General features: G+C 39.9%; 1 protein-coding gene across 3 annotated transcripts in view; it reads right to left on the bottom strand.

The window, feature by feature from the left end:
- Positions 1 to 212: 212 nt before the first annotated feature.
- Positions 213 to 19,604, bottom strand: part of LOC139444975 (uncharacterized) — a 49,565-nt gene continuing 30,173 nt past the window's right edge. For all 3 annotated transcript variants that reach the window (XM_071226014.1, XM_071226015.1, XM_071226016.1), the window contains exons 5-6: positions 7,951 to 8,148; positions 213 to 5,893 (exon numbers count right to left, since the gene is read on the bottom strand). In XM_071226014.1, the coding sequence (XP_071082115.1) occupies positions 5,703 to 5,893; positions 7,951 to 8,148 (389 nt within the window). In that variant the 3' untranslated portion in view covers positions 213 to 5,702. The remainder of the gene's footprint in view (positions 5,894 to 7,950; positions 8,149 to 19,604) is intronic.

The following is a 19,604-nucleotide window of genomic DNA, read 5'->3' on the forward strand; positions in this document are numbered from 1 at the left end:
GCATGAAAGGCATGAATGTATGGATAGTTAGTCAACACAATTTAAGGATAACAACTTCTTTAATATACTATTACTGTGATGTCGCAAGAAGTGAATATCTATAAACTGTGTCTACTTTGTCATCCATCAACTTCCCAGAAATGCCATTCAAACAGTGCATGGACATTGATGGTGAGAACATGAGAACAACCAACCTTCAGCACATGTATGTTGTCATCTTTTATTGACAGTTCTTGTTCCTTGATACAGTGTATCTCAGACCCTCGACCAGAAACGATAACTAAATAAAACAAAACTAAGGAAATATTCAAGTAAACAACTGACTGAATATGGGTATCCATCACTTCAGTATAAACTCAACAAATATTATGCAAGTGGTTTGTCAGTTATGTCAATTCAAACCATGAGGATGAAACATCTGAGCTTTGAATACAAAAACATAAAAATACCATACATTCTGTCCATCTTGAGGCCCTAATAGTTCTGACATATCCCCCAAAATGATGGTCTTCCTCAGTCTAATACCTATGCCCCTTACAGCCTCCCCTGGACGAAGCCACTGTTGGTATATCCCTTGCATGTGTGCTCTTAAATATGTTTACCAACAATTCAACACTTAAGTATTCTGTATACCTTGGACATCAACTTGTCAATGAGGAAATAATTAACTTGGTCTGGCCTAATAAAAACATGTAAATAAATAATTACTGAGAGCCACAATATGGACAACTGATAATGACAAACATTCTCATAATTAATGTAAAAAAAACAAATCAAATTCAACATAAAATACTAAAAATGAATTGCACAAAGCTGGTATCACAACCAATCAAATAAACACAATAAATACTGGAGGAGCTGCTAACAGATGTCTCAATCAGGGTGGATAACTCATTCACAGGTTCTCTATCCAAATATGCAAACAGTTTCTTTCATAACATGTAAATTTATAATGGTAGATTTAATAAAATGATGCCATGGCACTGTAGGTCCACTGAATATTTGATAGTAAATAATGTCAACAAAGATGGATGCTTATAGTATCTGTATCAATACTGAAGACAAATGAATTTGAATTTTGCAATATTTTAACAAGAAATTCAAACGATTTGTCATGTTAAGAAGAAACATCAAACAATAGGTATCATTGTTAATAATTCTAAGAATACTACCTATATAACATCCTTGGCTGAAATCCTGTATTTCGGCTTTCATGACACTACAAAAATCTTCAGATTTTCAACACATGTCCTCTTCACTGTCAACTATCCATATGTAGTTGAGAGATACTATCAGTCTCTCCAATCCTGAGCCTCTTGCCCATGCACAGCAAGGAAGGGCACGATGGTCACCACAGTTACTAACATGGCAGCACGGAGCACAAAGTAGCTGACTGTTAGTTACCAGTCTGGGCACCATGATTACATCAGATTTTGATCCATGGACGGATTGAGTCCAGACAGTTTAGCACAATGGATTGCACATGCAACATGTGCCCACAATTGTTAAATGGGTTTTAGAACCAGTGATGTAAGGGATTTGGATCAACACACAGCACCTGGGACATTAACTGTGTATGGTGTGGCCACTGCCTGTGGGGACGGTCCTACTTCCCACATAAGGGAAATGTAGGAATGTTAGATGGCTCGTCTCTTCTGGACATCCTTGATCTTTCCAAGTCTCTGGTTGAACGGAAGGTAGATCCAAATCTGATGTACCAGTAATCATGGTGTCAAAGCTGGTAACTAGCAGCCCGCTCCTTTGTGCTCTGTGCAGACATGTTGGTAACAATACTGGTCGTGTTAATCCCTGTTAGAAGTCCTGTGCACTTAATGGCTGTGCATGGTCAAGATGCTTAGTAAGGGAGATGCTATTAGTATCTCTACTAGTTATGATAGTTGACAGTAAAGAGGACTTCTGTTTAAGATCTGAAGATTTTTAAAGTGTGATGACAGCAAAACTACAGGATTCCAGGCAACAATGTCAAAGAGATTTTGTGTTGGTAGGAATTTTACACACAAAGAGCAGCTTCATTGGTCCTGTCGGTTCTAATGAGATGATATTTACAGAAAAGAATGCAACTGAGAGAATTTAGGAGCATTGGCAAAATACAAATGCCATAGAAAGGTCAAAATGTGAAATAATACAAATACGGTACTTATGTGATGAGATTCTTTACTAACAACATATATACCATATTTAATTACATTTTGAACAAAAATGGTGACTTCTAGCAACAATGGTGTTTTCCAAATGGCTGCCATATTGAAAACCCTTTCAGAACATCAATATCAAATTAGGGTGTCATCACTGGTGGGAACTCAAGTTCCTGCTGTGTTGCTGAAATTGTTTTGGTGAAGATGATGGTTGGAAGATGGACAAACAGGCCATGACATAATCTCACTTGACTTTCAAACAAGTGAGCTAAAAAATATCCACAACTGCGTGTGTGGGGATGTTTGATATAAGTTTGGTTTTTATAATAATGTGAAAATGAAAAATGGAAAACCTGCTATCCTATCCACATAAAACTCAAAAAGAATTGTAGATCTCTGCTCAATTACTTATCACAATTGCAAAATGTCATTCTGAGCCAATGTTTATAACTAATTAAAACACATACATTGACACATTTACAGCACTAAACATTTGCATTCAATAAATGTATGAGTGTATAAGACCCATGGGCTATACACTGTTTGGGATATTCCTTCAAATATACATGTCTAAATGCATTATGGCATCTGCATTGTAAAACACAATTGGATTACACTGAACAATTAATGACCCAAGTGATAGGATGAGAAACGAGCAAATGCATTGTTTCTGCCATGAATTAGTACAACATGAAATTAATAACCTGAGATTGAACACCTCATGTCATAATTTATTTTCAGTGATAAGATTCATATAATGTCATCACTATTTTGCCTTTTACACCCAATGGAATCGCTTTGGTAGATAACAAAAGACCGATTATTCTATCGCATTGCCATTCCATATTCAAGGAACATGTCTTGGTTTGATAAAACATTGATGCTTTAACTTTTTTTAACTTTCAAGTGAAAACATACCAATTTCCAATGTCCAAGACATGGAATCTAATTAGCACCTGGGTAAAGCTTCAGGCAAGGTAAATGGTATATACAAAGACACTTAGCCCCAAGCATGTCACCAGCATGCAGGTAGGTGACATATTGTTCAAATATTAGCGCCTTTTGTAGCAAGCCTACACTTCTCAACATGCCATGAGAAATAAAGAATGTTTTAGTATTTACAAAATATGCTAAAATTGATTGAATGTATTTTTACGTAGTGTTCAATCATTTTGAAGAATTTGATACACATATTATTCAATCATTTCTGATTTCTCCTGTTGGGATACATGAAGTGTGTGATGAGGTTGAGAACTGGTGATGAACACTCCTCCACAACACTATCTCAATACATTGCATGTTGGCATAGGAGTGATATGTTATCATGTATAGTTTTGTCACCTAAGTTCGTGAGAAGCAAGCCCTGCAGTAGAAACAACTTTGTACACTCAAAAATGGAAAGTGAAGTCATAAAGCATCTAATGTGCCAACAAATGAAGAACGTATTTGGGCAACAATATAGAGCACACACTAAAGGCATATCTAGAGGCCCAACAGAAATAATATACTATAAAATGAGTTGAGAAAAGTTCTGCATGTCTAAATTATTTATGTGGGGCTTTTTTGGCCACTGAACTGTCTGTCCAACATCACAGACTACCTTGAACAATATACCCATGGTCTGAGGTACTCAGGTCAAAACAAAACAAACATATGTAGATCTCAAAAAGAGGAAAGAATGAGCTTAACCGAGTTCTTTGGTCCCACAGCCAGAGAATATAGACAAGCATATTGCACATTAATGTCTGCTTGTCAAGACACAATGCTGAATACACTCCTGGTAACATACAACCACTCTGTTGACAGCACACATGTGTTACAGATTTAACTTCAGTGAACATGTCTGCCTTATGAAGGCAAAATGTCTGCCTTTGCTGAGCCCCTTCTGCACCATTAAATGACACAAGATGCCATTTCCCTAGGATGTTTCTATATGAGTTTTGGATAGCAATCAGACAATATGTTTTGTAGCAGCCCTTTCGTGGTAAAACAGATGTTATCCCTTCAGAGGTCATTCAAAATATCTATAATTCCATTAAAACAAAAAATAATATATTGATATCTTCATTAATTATTATCTTCAAATTTCAATAAACCAAATGTATCTTATTCAAAATCAAATGAATAGCTGTCAATTTCTTAAATACATAAACATACACAAAAGCATTTCTACATACATATACCGAAGTAAGCAGGTGACTTGTTACCGAATATACTATGACAATGACATGTTGGATATTGAAGTACCATGAAATGACATGTACAGAAACATTTTACTGGTACTCTTAAACGTCTACTACTTTGATTATTTCGTCTCTCAATATGAAGTTTATTTACAAATGTGACTACATGTATATAATAAAGTCACAGTACAATTATTTCATCTATTTTCAACGAGTCTCCTGTAAATTTGAAACGAAAAGACTCTCAGTATAAAATAACTCACACTTTATTATTTACTCGACAGAATCTGGCAAATGGCGATCTGTCATAGTATAATGGTGTGTACAAATCATCATAAATTAATGATATCAAAAAGATATATGTGCCCAAAATTATTTCTCTGCCGTATATCCATTATGAAGGATGATAACTCTTCAATATCTATTTGTAACAGACTCTGTGGTTTTGTGTCCAAAGATTCCAACAACATCATATGGCCTGGAAGTTATGTATACATAATTTAGATACCACGGGAATATACTAGGCTTTGTAATCAATGTCAGGTTACCACAAAAGGAACAACATAGGAAATATGTCTAAATGCCTGTATATGCATTTCAAGCGGAATATCTGTGCCTCATTCTTGGAAAAAGCTTCTGCATGACATCTGAAACTTAAAAGTGATTGTATACTGATACTTTATCAGTTGATATTCTGTATGTTGTGCAGGCATCCGAGTGGCACCAAGTTTACTTACTAACTAGGGGGATACCTACTCCTATACTCTTCTCTCACACTGTAACAAGCAGCTGACAAATGGATCTGTGATGTTCAGATGTGCATGTTGCTATCCCCTGTGTCTGCAAGAACTGTGGTTCAGGGAACTCTGCTGCAGTAGTCATGCCATTAATCAATTTTTTGAAATAACTTCAGAATCTTGAAGGGATTCTCTACTAATCAAATGTTCTCAGTTGTCTATTTCACTTTCAATGTCCAGTCTACAGTGGACTTCATCCAGACAGTTCAAGTTTTGAATAAATAAATGTATATGAAGGAATTACTCCAAACCTGGAAGGATTGCTAATCACCCTTTCCCTTGGCTTGGTAGACCCTGAAACTATGCTGGTTATTGTATGACTGATTGGGAGATTCACTGATGTATCATAACCAGTGTCTTCATAATTTCTTTCCCATAGAAAACCTCATCTGAAATCACTAAGATATTTTTTCTTCTCAATAAAAGATTATATCCATACAAAACTACTGTCAGATATTTGATAAATGTTGTCCAGCTCTAAGTGTTCAGTCATGGATACTCTCCGAAATTGCACATATATCAACAGATATTGAGACATCTTTCTGTTTACAGCAGCTGTGCTTTCCTCAAACCATGGGCTGCTTGGTATCCAGATCCACTGGGTACATGGGCTGTGTGGCATATCCAGGATGGCTGTAGCCCGGGGCATGGGTGCTGTAAGGGGGAGGAGCCTCTGATGGATGGTACTGAGGGGGGATGGCAGGATACATGTTTTGATTGGCAAAGTAATCTGTCTGCAATGTTGGTGCTGGGGGAGCTGAAATAAAGTAACATGAGTTTACAGGCAATCAGTGAACAGACACACGAGAGGTTACTGGCAGTCAACGGACAGACACATGACATGGGGTTACAGGCAAACAATGGACGGGATGACATGGGGTTACAGGCAGTCTATGGACAGACACATGACATGGGGTTACTGGCAGTCTATGGACAGACACATGACATGGGGTTACTGGCAGTCTATGGACAGACACATGACATGGGGTTACAGGAAGTCAATGGACAGACACATGACATGAGGTTACAGGCAATCAATGGACAGACACATGACATGGGGTTACAGGTAATCAATGGACAGACACATGACATGGGGTTACTGGCAGTCTATGGACAGACACATGACATGGGGTTACTGGCAGTTTATTGCCAGGTGAATAGAATGTATATGTGACATTCTGCTACAGGTGAATAGAATGTATATGTGACATTCTGCTACAGGTGAATAGAATGTATATGTGACATTCTGCTACAGGTTAATAGAATGTATATGTGAAATGCTGCTACAGGTTAATAGAATGTATATGTGACATTCTGCTACAGATGAATAGAATGTATATGTGACATTCTGCTACAGGTGAATAGAATGTATATGTGAAATGCTGCTACAGGTGAATAGAATGTATATGTGACATACTGCTACAGGTGAATAGAATGAATATGTGAAATACTTCTACAGGTGAATAGAATGTATATGTGACATGCTGCTACAGGTGAATAGAATGTATATGTGAAATGCTACTATAGGTGAATAGAATGTATATGTGACATGCTGCTACAGGTGAATAGACTGTATATGTGACATGCTGCTACAGGTGAATAGAATGTATATGTGAAATGCTTCTACAGGTGAATAGAATGTTTATGTGACATGCTAGTACAGACAAATTGTATATGTGACATGGTGAATAGTATGTATATGTGAAATGCTGCTACAGGTGAATAGAATGTATGTTTGACATGCTGCTACAGGTGAATAGAATGTATATGTGATATGCTGCTACAGGTGAATAGAATGTATATGTGACATGCTGCTACAGGTGAATAGAATGTATATGTGACATGCTGCTACAGGTGAATAGAATGTATATGTTACATGCTGCTACAGGTGAATAGAATGTATATGTGACATGCTGCTACAGGTGAATAGAATGTATATGTGACATGCTTCTACAGGTGAATAGAATGTATATGTGATATGCTGCTACAGGTGAATAAAATGTTTATGCGACATGCTGCTACAGACAAATAGAATGTTTATGTGACATGCTGCTACAGACGAAAAGAATGTAAATGTAACATGCTGCTACAGGTGAATAGAATGTATATGTGACATTGTGCTACAGGTGAATAGAATGTATATGTGACATGCTGCTACAGGTGAATAAAATGTTTATGTGACATGCTGCTACAGACAAATAGAATGTATATGTGACATGTTTCTACAGGTGAATAGAATGTATATGTGACATGCTTCTACAGGTGAATAGAATGTATATGTGACATGCTGCTACAGACGAAGAATAGAATGTATATGTGAAATGCTTCTACAGGTGAATAGAATGTTTATGTGACATGCTGCTACAGACAAATAGAATGTATATGTGATATGCTTCTACAGGTGAATAGAATGTTTATGTGACATGCTGCTACAGACGAAAAGAATGTAAATGTGACATGCTGCTACAGGTGAATAGAATGTATATGTGACATGCTGCTACAGGTGAATAGAATGTATATGTGACATGCTGCTACAGGTGAATAAAATGTTTATGTGACATGCTGCTACAGACAAATAGAATGTATATGTGACATGCTTCTACAGGTGAATAGAATGTATATGTGACATGCTTCTACAGGTGAATAGAATGTATATTTGACATGCTGCTACAGACGAAGAATAGAATGTATATGTGACACGCTTCTACAGGTGAATAGAATGTTTATGTGACATGCTGCTACAGACAAATAGAATGTATATGTGACATGCTGCTACAGGTGAATAGAATTTATATGTGACATGCTGCTACTGACCTGATGGCTGAACCTGTGGTGGAGGAGCGGTGGATGTTGCCTGGTACTGGGGTCCTCTCTCCCGTTTCTTTTTTTTGCAACAGCAGCAGATGATGGCCACCGCAATGATGATGATAAGCACAATGACTCCAACAATGATGGCCACAAATATACCAATAGATGCAAAAAATACATCCTCTCCAGTGAATGAGGAATCACCTACAATGAAAATATGCACCTATTTACACACTTGTAATGCAGTTTTCATGTTTTGTGGTGCGTGAATAGAAAAGTATGAAACCGATTGCGCCTCACAGCTCTTATGTACCCATACAACTGGGTGACTTGATGCCTTCTTCCCCGCCTTGTTTCTCACCTACTTGCCAAGTGGACACCTAGCTGGAAACTGTGACAATATTGTGAACATTTGTGGATGCTCTTATGTTAATTCCAGGGCTTGTTGCTGCTGACACTGATGTGATTGATTGTACTGCTGTTATTTGTCATAAACCTAAAACTGTGTGTACATTTAATTTATGGATTATTACTTGATCTTGTTTGGTCATTTACTGATTACACAATGTAGTTCTGTGTGAACACATTTATGGGTTATCCTCTGAAGTTCAGTTTGGAAATCACCTCAGAAACAACATGAACTTATCCTATGGCAAGCATACATGAATGGGCCTATGTATGTTTAATCATTCAACAACTGTAAACATGACATAAAATCAAGTTATTTAATGTTTTGACAATAACGTTATGGTGACTTTACCCTTTTTTGGTGGTCAACAAGATTCTTCTCAACATAAAACCTCTGAAATGTAAGCCATGTTTACGCAACGCAAATGCTACAGAAAAGCATGCGTTCCATGCAAAAGTTGACTTTTATGCAAGCCCTAAGCATTTCACTACCCAAGAATGGGTATAAAAACATGTGCGTTAACGGGATTCCATATGCATTGTTTAGCATCGTGCTGACAACCACTCAGAAAAACAACAAAATTATGCAATTATTCAACATTACGAAATGCCACGCCTGTCAGCAAATAAGCGTCTGCGAGCCATTGGTATGCTTGAAGCAGGGTCGAGTCAACGTGATGTCGCAAGACAATTTAGCATCCACAGAAATACTGTTTGGTGCTTATGGCAACGTTGGCAGTCAGAGACCATCCTCAGAGTGGCAGGCTGTAACCAATAATCGACAAGACAACTGGATTCAAACAACACACATACGAAATCGATTCCAGCCAGCAACAGTGACTGCAAGAAGCATCCCAGGCCTTCGACGAATATTTTCCCAAACCGTATGCCGTCGCCTCAGATGTGCAGGGATTGTCGCCAGAAGACCCACCTGACGTCCCATTTTGACAGGAAACCACCGTCAAGCACGTCTACAGTGGTGCAAGTTCTATTCACTGACGAGTCTCGTTTTCACCTCAGCCACAGCGATGGACGGATTTGAGTGTACCAACGTCGAGGTGAACATTACATCAATCATTGTGTCATGGAAGAAGATCGTTCGGAGGTGGCAGCATTATGGTATGGGGTGGGATAACAGCAAGACAGAGCGATAAAGGTAGAGGGAAATCTCAATGGACAGCGCTACCGCGACGAGATCATCGGCCCTGTAGTTCTACCATTTTTGCGTCGTCATGGCCCAGGCATTACCTTTCAACATGACAACGCCTGGCCTCATATTGCTCGACTTGTTCAGGATCTCTTCAACAGAACAATGTGAATGTCATCCCGTGTCCGGCTCGCTCACCTGATCTCTCACCAATCGAGCACATGTGGGATGAGATGGATTGGCGCCTTCGACTTCAACCACGTGTTCCACAGACACTTCAGGAACTTCGAAACATGCTCCAGCAGATATGGACAGATATCCCACAGGACTTTGTGCGAGGATGTGTTGCTTGCATCGCAACCAGAGGAGGACACACACGCTATTGATTTGTAAATTGACAATTTGGCATGTTCATGTTTCTTAAATCACGAAAATCATGTTCATGTTTCTGAAATCACGCATTTTCTGAAGTCAGTAAGGCAAATTAAACCATTTGAACACTTACAGGAGTCTTTTATCTGTTGCAAACCGAAATTGTTTCAGATTTGGTAAAAAACATAACTTTGCATTAAATCTTATTCAATGTCACAGGAACTTTTGTTGTTCAGTATATGTGTAGTGTCTCCTGTTTCAGTTTCTGAGTTATGCTCCGGAAACCAATGCTGCACGTATTTCAGCCAGTTGTTTCCAAGGAAACATTCTGAAAAAATCCCTAACTATCAAAAGGCACCCATTCACCACTAGACACATACATCTATGTGCCAAATTTAGTGAAGAAATATTGTATGGTTTTCAAGATCGGCTCCGGAAACTAGCACTACTACCATTTTCAGTCCAAGTCAAAGTTGTTGCTATGGAAACTCGAAAAGTAAATTTTTTAAAAATCCCAAACTATCAAAAGTCACCAGTTCACCACTAGACACATCTATGTGCCAAGTTTGGTGAAGAAGTATTGTAGTTTTCAAGATCTGCTCCTGAAACGATTACTACCACCATTTTCAGTCTAAGTCTAAGTCATTGACTGGAAACTCGATTAATAATTTTTTTAATATCCTAAACTATTAAAAGGCACCATTTCACCACTAGACCTATCTATGTGCCAAGTTTGGTTAAGATAACTTTCATGGTTTTTTAGTTCTCTTCCGGAAACTAAACATGACGGAAGGACGGACGGAGGGACAGCACCCATTCCTATACCCCCCTTCCACTTTGTGGCCGGGATAATAATGACCTCTAATGACCTTAAAAAAAAGTAGATGCAAGCCCTAGAGATCATGCATTAAGTTCCGTTGAATTAATGGAATAATATACTCATGTTATGGTGTGAAAAAGCATTTTTGATTGGCGCCTTATTCACACATGGTGACCTTAACCTTCAATGTCATCAATCCCATGTGTGTAGAGGATCTTATATACATCAAGTATGAGTTCTATAATATCCTTCATAAGCATGTGGTTGAGAAAATCATCTGCAGCCCTCAAACTCTCAAACTACTAGCCAGAACTTCATCATGTTGTTATTGTATATTTCATCACATACACAAGTGGACCTGATGAAGGCATTGCCATTCCCCTAACTTGGATCAAATATATATCACCTAAGCTATGTTGGCCTCTACAGGATGGTGTCCATCACCATTGCTGCTGGCTGAAAACAAATGATTTATTGTGGTTGCTGGTGGGATCAAACTGAAAAAACACCTTACACAACTACAACAAACAGAAGCAGGAAAAGTGACAAAAATGTTTAACCCCTAAATCTATACCATTGTATACAACAAAGCAAACAGTTTTTTCTGTTTGTAGTGGCCATAAAAATGTCCTGTGATGGGATTCAACATACTCCCCCGTCAACAGAAGGCACATCCAGCGCCACATAGTAGGGTACTGAGACTTATTTTGCTCAAATTTAATATGAGCCAATCCCGTGATGGGATTTGAACCACGGACCTTCTGATCCAAGGTCGAACGCCTTGACCACATGACCACATGACCACATGTCATCAAGCTGACAAGGTAAGAATGTCATCTGTGGGATGTGTTCACTAAATGTCTGAGGTCAATATTTGTTTGTGAGGTCAATGTCTGTTTGTCCTCATTTAAGCAACCACATTTAACATGTTCTGTTCAAGATAAGGCAATGTAATCCATATAGAGTGACAAGAGTTGCCTCCCTTAGACTAGATCACCAGCGTGTCAACACAGAAGGTTCTGCTAAAGTACTGTCGGAAATGCTAGAAAAATGCTTTTCTGGCTTCATTTAATAACTATAGGACTATAAAAAGAGCATATATCAAAATAACCCAAATTGACCAAATTTAGCCTGTCCTAACTGACATTGTGATTTCCTTTAAAATGTACTTTTACAGTGAAAATGATGATAAACTTATAAAATATTTGTATGTTGTCATGTATGTATGAAATGGCCTATATCCTGTGGTAATTACCTAACACCTGTCTGGAAATGGTGACCTCACACTGTGCATTCTCACAGGTGCAAATGTCACCGAGTTTGAGGGTGGTCTCAAATATTGCTGTTATTGTACTTAATTGACATGTGTGTTGATTGGGTAGCAATTTACTGCATTATATTTGCTTGGATAAATGATGAAATAGTTAAGAGCTATGAAATGGGATGAGTATTGAAAGGTTGCAGTTTTGGAATCAAAACTATTTGTTGTTCTTGAGGTATCATTTATCTCCGTTAATGACGTATATGAATCTGTACTTTTGAATGTTGTGTTATGTCTTGCTACGAACCCGTTACACTTAGCCAAGATAGGCACAACTGAGTTGAGCTCACAATGTCTGACTGGCATACATAACACATGGTATGAACTGAAAACCCCATAGCTTGGGCAGACTACATTATTATCATTTAAATGGAGTCAAGTGCGTATCTTTCTAAAGTCCATTTCAGACTGCCATCATTGGACTTGAATAAATGTGAAATTCCTGTTTTCGTTTGAATTTATCACCTTTTTTGATAGAAATACTTCAAACCACAGGTAGATCAATCAATTTTTTAAGTGGCAAAACACATCAGTGACACTTAGATCAAGTCATAACAACACCATGGTTCAGTGACAGATGGAGGACACGACACATCAGTGGCACTTACATCAAGTCATAACAACACCATGGTTCAGTGACAGAGTGAGGACACGACACATCAGTGACACTTAGATCAAGTCATAACAACACAATGGTAGAGTGACAGATGGAGGACACGACACATCAGTGAAACTTACATCAAGTCATAACAACACCATGGTACAGTGACAGATGGAGGACACGACACATCAGTGACACTTACATCAAGTCATAACAACACAATGGTACAGTGACAGATGGAGGACACGACACATCAGTGACACTTACATCAAGTCATAACAACACAATGGTAGAGTGACAGATGGAGGACACGACACATCAGTGACACTTACATCAAGTCATAACAACACAATGGTACAGTGACAAATGGAGGACACGACACATCAGTGACACTTACATCAAGTCATAACAACACAATGGTAGAGTGACAGATGGAGGACACGACACATCAGTGGCACTTACATCAAGTCATAACAACACCATGGTACAGTGACAAATGGAGGACACGACACATCAGTGACACTTTGATCAAGTCATAACAACACAATGGTACAGTGACAGATGGAGGACACGACACATCAGTGACACTTACATCAAGTCATAACAACACAATGGTAGAGTGACAGATGGAGGACACGACACATCAGTGGCACTTACATCAAGTCATAACAACACAATGGTACAGTGACAGATGGAGGACACGACACATCAGTGGCACTTACATCAAGTCATAACAACACCATGGTTCAGTGACAGATGGAGGACACGACACATCAGTGACACTTACATCAAGTCACAACAACACAATGGTACAGTGACAGATGGAGGACACGACACATCAGTGAAACTTACATCAAGTCATAACAACACCATGGTACAGTGACAGATTGAGGACACGACACATCAGTGACACTTACATCAAGTCATAACAACACAATGGTAGAGTGACAGATGGAAGATACGACACATCAGTGACACTTACATCAAGTCATAACAACACCATGGTACAGTGACAGATTGAGGACACGACACATCAGTGACACTTACATCAAGTCATAACAACACAATGGTACAGTGACAAATGGAGGACACGACACATCAGTGACACTTACATCAAGTCATAACAACACAATGGTAGAGTGACAGATGGAGGACACGACACATCAGTGGCACTTACATCAAGTCATAACAACACCATTGTTCAGTGACAGATGGAGGACACGACACATCAGTGACACTTACATCAAGTCATAACAACACCATGGTTCAGTGACAGATGGAGGACACGACACATCAGTGACACTTACTTCAAGTCATAACAACACAAGGGTAGAGTGACAGATGGAGGACACGACACATCAGTGACACTTACATCAAGTCATAACAACACCATGGTACAGTGACAGATTGAGGACACGACACATCAGTGACACTTACATCAAGTCATAACAACACAATGGTACAGTGACAAATGGAGGACATGACACATCAGTGACACTTACATCAAGTCATAACAACACAATGGTACAGTGACAGATGGAGGACACGACACATCAGTGGCACTTACATCAAGTCATAACAACACAATGGTACAGTGACAGATGGAGGACACGACACATCAGTGGCACTTACATCAAGTCATAACAACACCATGGTACAGTGACAGATGGAGGACACGACACATCAGTGACACTTACATCAAGTCATAACAACACAATGGTTCAGTGAAAGATGGAAGACACAACACATCAGTGACACTTACATCAAGTCATAACAACACCATGGTAGAGTGACAGACGGAAGACACGACACATCAGTGACACTTACATCAAGTCATAACAACACCATGGTACAGTGACAGATGGAAGACACGACACATCAGTGACACTTACATCAAGTCATAACAACACCATGGTAGAGTGACAGATGGAGGACACGACACATCAGTGACACTTACATCAAGTCATAACAACACCATGGTACAGTGACAGATTGAGGACACGACACATCAGTGACACTTACATCAAGTCATAACAACACCATGGTACAGTGACAGATGGAAGACACGACACATCAGTGACACTTACATCAAGTCATAACAACACAATGGTACAGTGACAGATGGAAGACACGACACATCAGTGACACTTACATCAAGTCATAACAACACCATGGTAGAGTGACAGATTGAGGTCACGACACATCAGTGACACTTACATCAAGTCATAACAACACAATGGTAGAGTGACAGATGGAGGACACGACACATCAGTGACACTTACATCAAGTCATAACAACTCAATGGTAGAGTGACAGATGGAGGACACGACACATCAGTGACACTTACATCAAGTCATAACAACACAATGGTAGAGTGACAGATGGAGGACACGACACATCAGTGACACTTACATCAAGTCATAACAACACCATGGTACAGTGACAGATGGAGGACACGACACATCAGTGACACTTACATCAAGTCATAACAACACCATGGTACAGTGACAGATGGAGGACACGACACATCAGTGACACTTACATCAAGTCATAACAACACCATGGTACAGTGACAGATGGAGGACACGACACATCAGTGAAACTTACATCAAGTCATAACAACACCATGGTACAGTGACAAATGGAGGACACGACACATCAGTGACACTTTGATCAAGTCATAACAACACCATGGCTCAGTGACAGATGGAGGACACGACACATCAGTGACACTTACATCAAGTCATAACAACACCATGGTACAGTGACAGATAGAGGACACGACACATCAGTGACACTTAGATCAAGTCATAACAACACAATGGTAGAGTGACAGATGGAGGACACGACACATCAGTGACACTTACATCAAGTCATAACAACACAATGGTAGAGTGACAGATGGAGGACACGACACATCAGTGGCACTTACATCAAGTCATAACAACACCATGGTTCAGTGACAGATGGAGGACACGACACATCAGTGACACTTACATCAAGTCATAACAACACCATGGTACAGTGACAGATGGAGGACACGACACATCAGTGGCACTTACATCAAGTCATAACAACACCATGGTTCATTGACAGATGGAGGACACGACACATCAGTGACACTTACATCAAGTCATAACAACACCATGGTTCAGTGACAGATGGAGGACACGACACATCAGTGACACTTACATCAAGTCATAACAACACCATGGTAGAGTGACAGATTGAGGACACGACACATCAGTGACACTTACATCAAGTCATAACAACACCATGGTACAGTGACAGATAGAGGACACGACACATCAGTGACACTTAGATCAAGTCATAACAACACAATGGTAGAGTGACAGATGGAGGACACGACACATCAGTGACACTTACATCAAGTCATAACAACACAATGGTACAGTGACAGATGGAGGACACGACACATCAGTGGCACTTACATCAAGTCATAACAACACAATGGTACAGTGACAGATGGAGGACACGACACATCAGTGGCACTTACATCAAGTCATAACAACACCATGGTACAGTGACAGATGGAGGACACGACACATCAGTGACACTTACATCAAGTCATAACAACACAATGGTTCAGTGAAAGATGGAAGACACAACACATCAGTGACACTTACATCAAGTCATAACAACACCATGGTAGAGTGACAGATGGAAGACACGACACATCAGTGACACTTACATCAAGTCATAACAACACCATGGTACAGTGACAGATGGAAGACACGACACATCAGTGACACTTACATCAAGTCATAACAACACCATGGTAGAGTGACAGATTGAGGACACGACACATCAGTGACACTTACATCAAGTCATAACAACACCATGGTACAGTGACAGATAGAGGACACGACACATCAGTGACACTTAGATCAAGTCATAACAACACAATGGTAGAGTGACAGATGGAGGACACGACACATCAGTGACACTTACATCAAGTCATAACAACACAATGGTAGAGTGACAGATTGAGGATACGACACATCAGTGACACTTACATCAAGTCATAACAACACCATTGTTCAGTGACAGATGGAGGACACGACACATCAGTGACACTTACATCAAGTCATAACAACACAATGGTAGAGTGACAGATGGAGGACACGACACATCAGTGACACTTACATCAAGTCATAACAACACAATGGTAGAGTGACAGATTGAGGATACGACACATCAGTGACACTTACATCAAGTCATAACAACACCATTGTTCAGTGACAGATGGAGGACACGACACATCAGTGACACTTACATCAAGTCATAACAACACAATGGTAGAGTGACAGAGTGAGGACACGACACATCAGTGACACTTACATCAAGTCATAACAACACCATGGTACAGTGACAGATGGAGGACACGACACATCAGTGACACTTACATCAAGTCATAACAACACCATGGTACAGTGACAGATGGAAGACACGACACATCAGTGGCACTTACATCAAGTCATAACAACACCATGGTACAGTGACAGATGGAGGACACGACACATCAGTGACACTTACATCAAGTCATAACAACACAATGGTACAGTGACAGATGGAGGACACGACACATCAGTGACACTTACATCAAGTCATAACAACACCATGGTACAGTGACAGATGGAGGACACGACACATCAGTGACACTTACATCAAGTCATAACAACACCATGGTACAGTGACAGATGGAAGACACGACACATCAGTGGCACTTACATCAAGTCATAACAACACCATGGTACAGTGACAGATGGAGGACACGACACATCAGTGACACTTACATCAAGTCATAACAACACCATGGTTCAGTGACAGATTGAGGACACGACACATCAGTGACACTTACATCAAGTCATAACAACACAATGGTTCAGTGACAGATGGAGGACACGACACATCAGTGACACTTACATCAAGTCACAACAACACCATGGTACAGTGACAGATGGAGGACACGACACATCAGTGACACTTACATCAAGTCATAACAACACCATGGTAGAGTGACAGATGGAGGACACGACACATCAGTGGCACTTACATCAAGTCATAACAACACCATTGTTCAGTGACAGATGGAGGACACGACACATCAGTGACACTTACATCAAGTCATAACAACACCATGGTTCAGTGACAGATGGAGGACACGACACATCAGTGACACTTACATCAAGTCATAACAACACAATGGTACAGTGACAGATGGAGGACACGACACATCAGTGACACTTACATCAAGTCATAACAACACAATGGTAGAGTGACAGATGGAGGACACGACACATCAGTGACACTTACATCAAGTCATAACAACACAATGGTAGAGTGACAGATGGAGGACACGACACATCAGTGGCACTTACATCAAGTCATAACAACACAATGGTAGAGTGACAGATGGAAGACACGACACATCAGTGACACTTACATCAAGTCATAACAACACAATGGTACAGTGACAGATTGAGGACACGACACATCAGTGACACTTACATCAAGTCATAACAACACCATGGTACAGTGACAGATGGAGGACACGACACATCAGTGACACTTACATCAAGTCATAACAACACAATGGTACAGTGACAGATGGAGGACACGACACATCAGTGACACTTACATCAAGTCATAACAACACAATGGTAGAGTGACAGATGGAAGATACGACACATCAGTGACACTTACATCAAGTCATAACAACACCATGGTACAGTGACAGATTGAGGACACGACACATCAGTGGCACTTACATCAAGTCATAACAACACCATGGTACAGTGACAGATTTAGGACACGACACATCAGTGACACTTACATCAAGTCATAACAACACAATGGTACAGTGACAGATGGAGGACACGACACATCAGTGACACTTACATCAAGTCATAACAACACAATGGTAGAGTGACAGATGGAGGACACGACACATCAGTGACACTTACATCAAGTCATAACAACACCATGGTACAGTGACAGATGGAGGACACGACACATCAGTGACACTTACATCAAGTCATAACAACACCATGGTACAGTGACAGATGGAAGACACGACACATCAGTGGCACTTACATCAAGTCATAACAACACCATGGTACAGTGACAGATGGAGGACACGACACATCAGTGACACTTACATCAAGTCATAACAACACCATGGTACAGTGACAGATGGAGGACACGACACATCAGTGACACTTACATCAAGTCATAACAACACCATGGTTCAGTGACAGATTGAGGACACGACACATCAGTGACACTTACATCAAGTCATAACAACACAATGGTTCAGTGACAGATGGAGGACACGACACATCAGTGACACTTACATCAAGTCATAACAACACCATGGTACAGTGACAGATGGAGGACACGACACATCAGTGACACTTACATCAAGTCATAACAACACCATGGTAGAGTGACAGATGGAGGACACGACACATCAGTGGCACTTACATCAAGTCATAACAACACCATTGTTCAGTGACAGATGGAGGACACGACACATCAGTGACACTTACATCAAGTCATAACAACACCATGGTTCAGTGACAGATGGAGGACACGACACATCAGTGACACTTACATCAAGTCATAACAACACAATGGTACAGTGACAGATGGAGGACACGACACATCAGTGACACTTACATCAAGTCATAACAACACAATGGTAGAGTGACAGATGGAGGACACGACACATCAGTGACACTTACATCAAGTCATAACAACACAATGGTAGAGTGACAGATGGAGGACACGACACATCAGTGGCACTTACATCAAGTCATAACAACACAATGGTAGAGTGACAGATGGAAGACACGACACATCAGTGACACTTACATCAAGTCATAACAACACAATGGTACAGTGACAGATTGAGGACACGACACATCAGTGACACTTACATCAAGTCATAACAACACCATGGTACAGT

Source organism: Haliotis cracherodii, unplaced genomic scaffold (assembly GCF_022045235.1).
Source record: "Haliotis cracherodii isolate W230 unplaced genomic scaffold, xgHalCrac1.p SCAF_6, whole genome shotgun sequence".
Lineage (NCBI taxonomy): Eukaryota > Metazoa > Mollusca > Gastropoda > Lepetellida > Haliotidae > Haliotis > Haliotis cracherodii.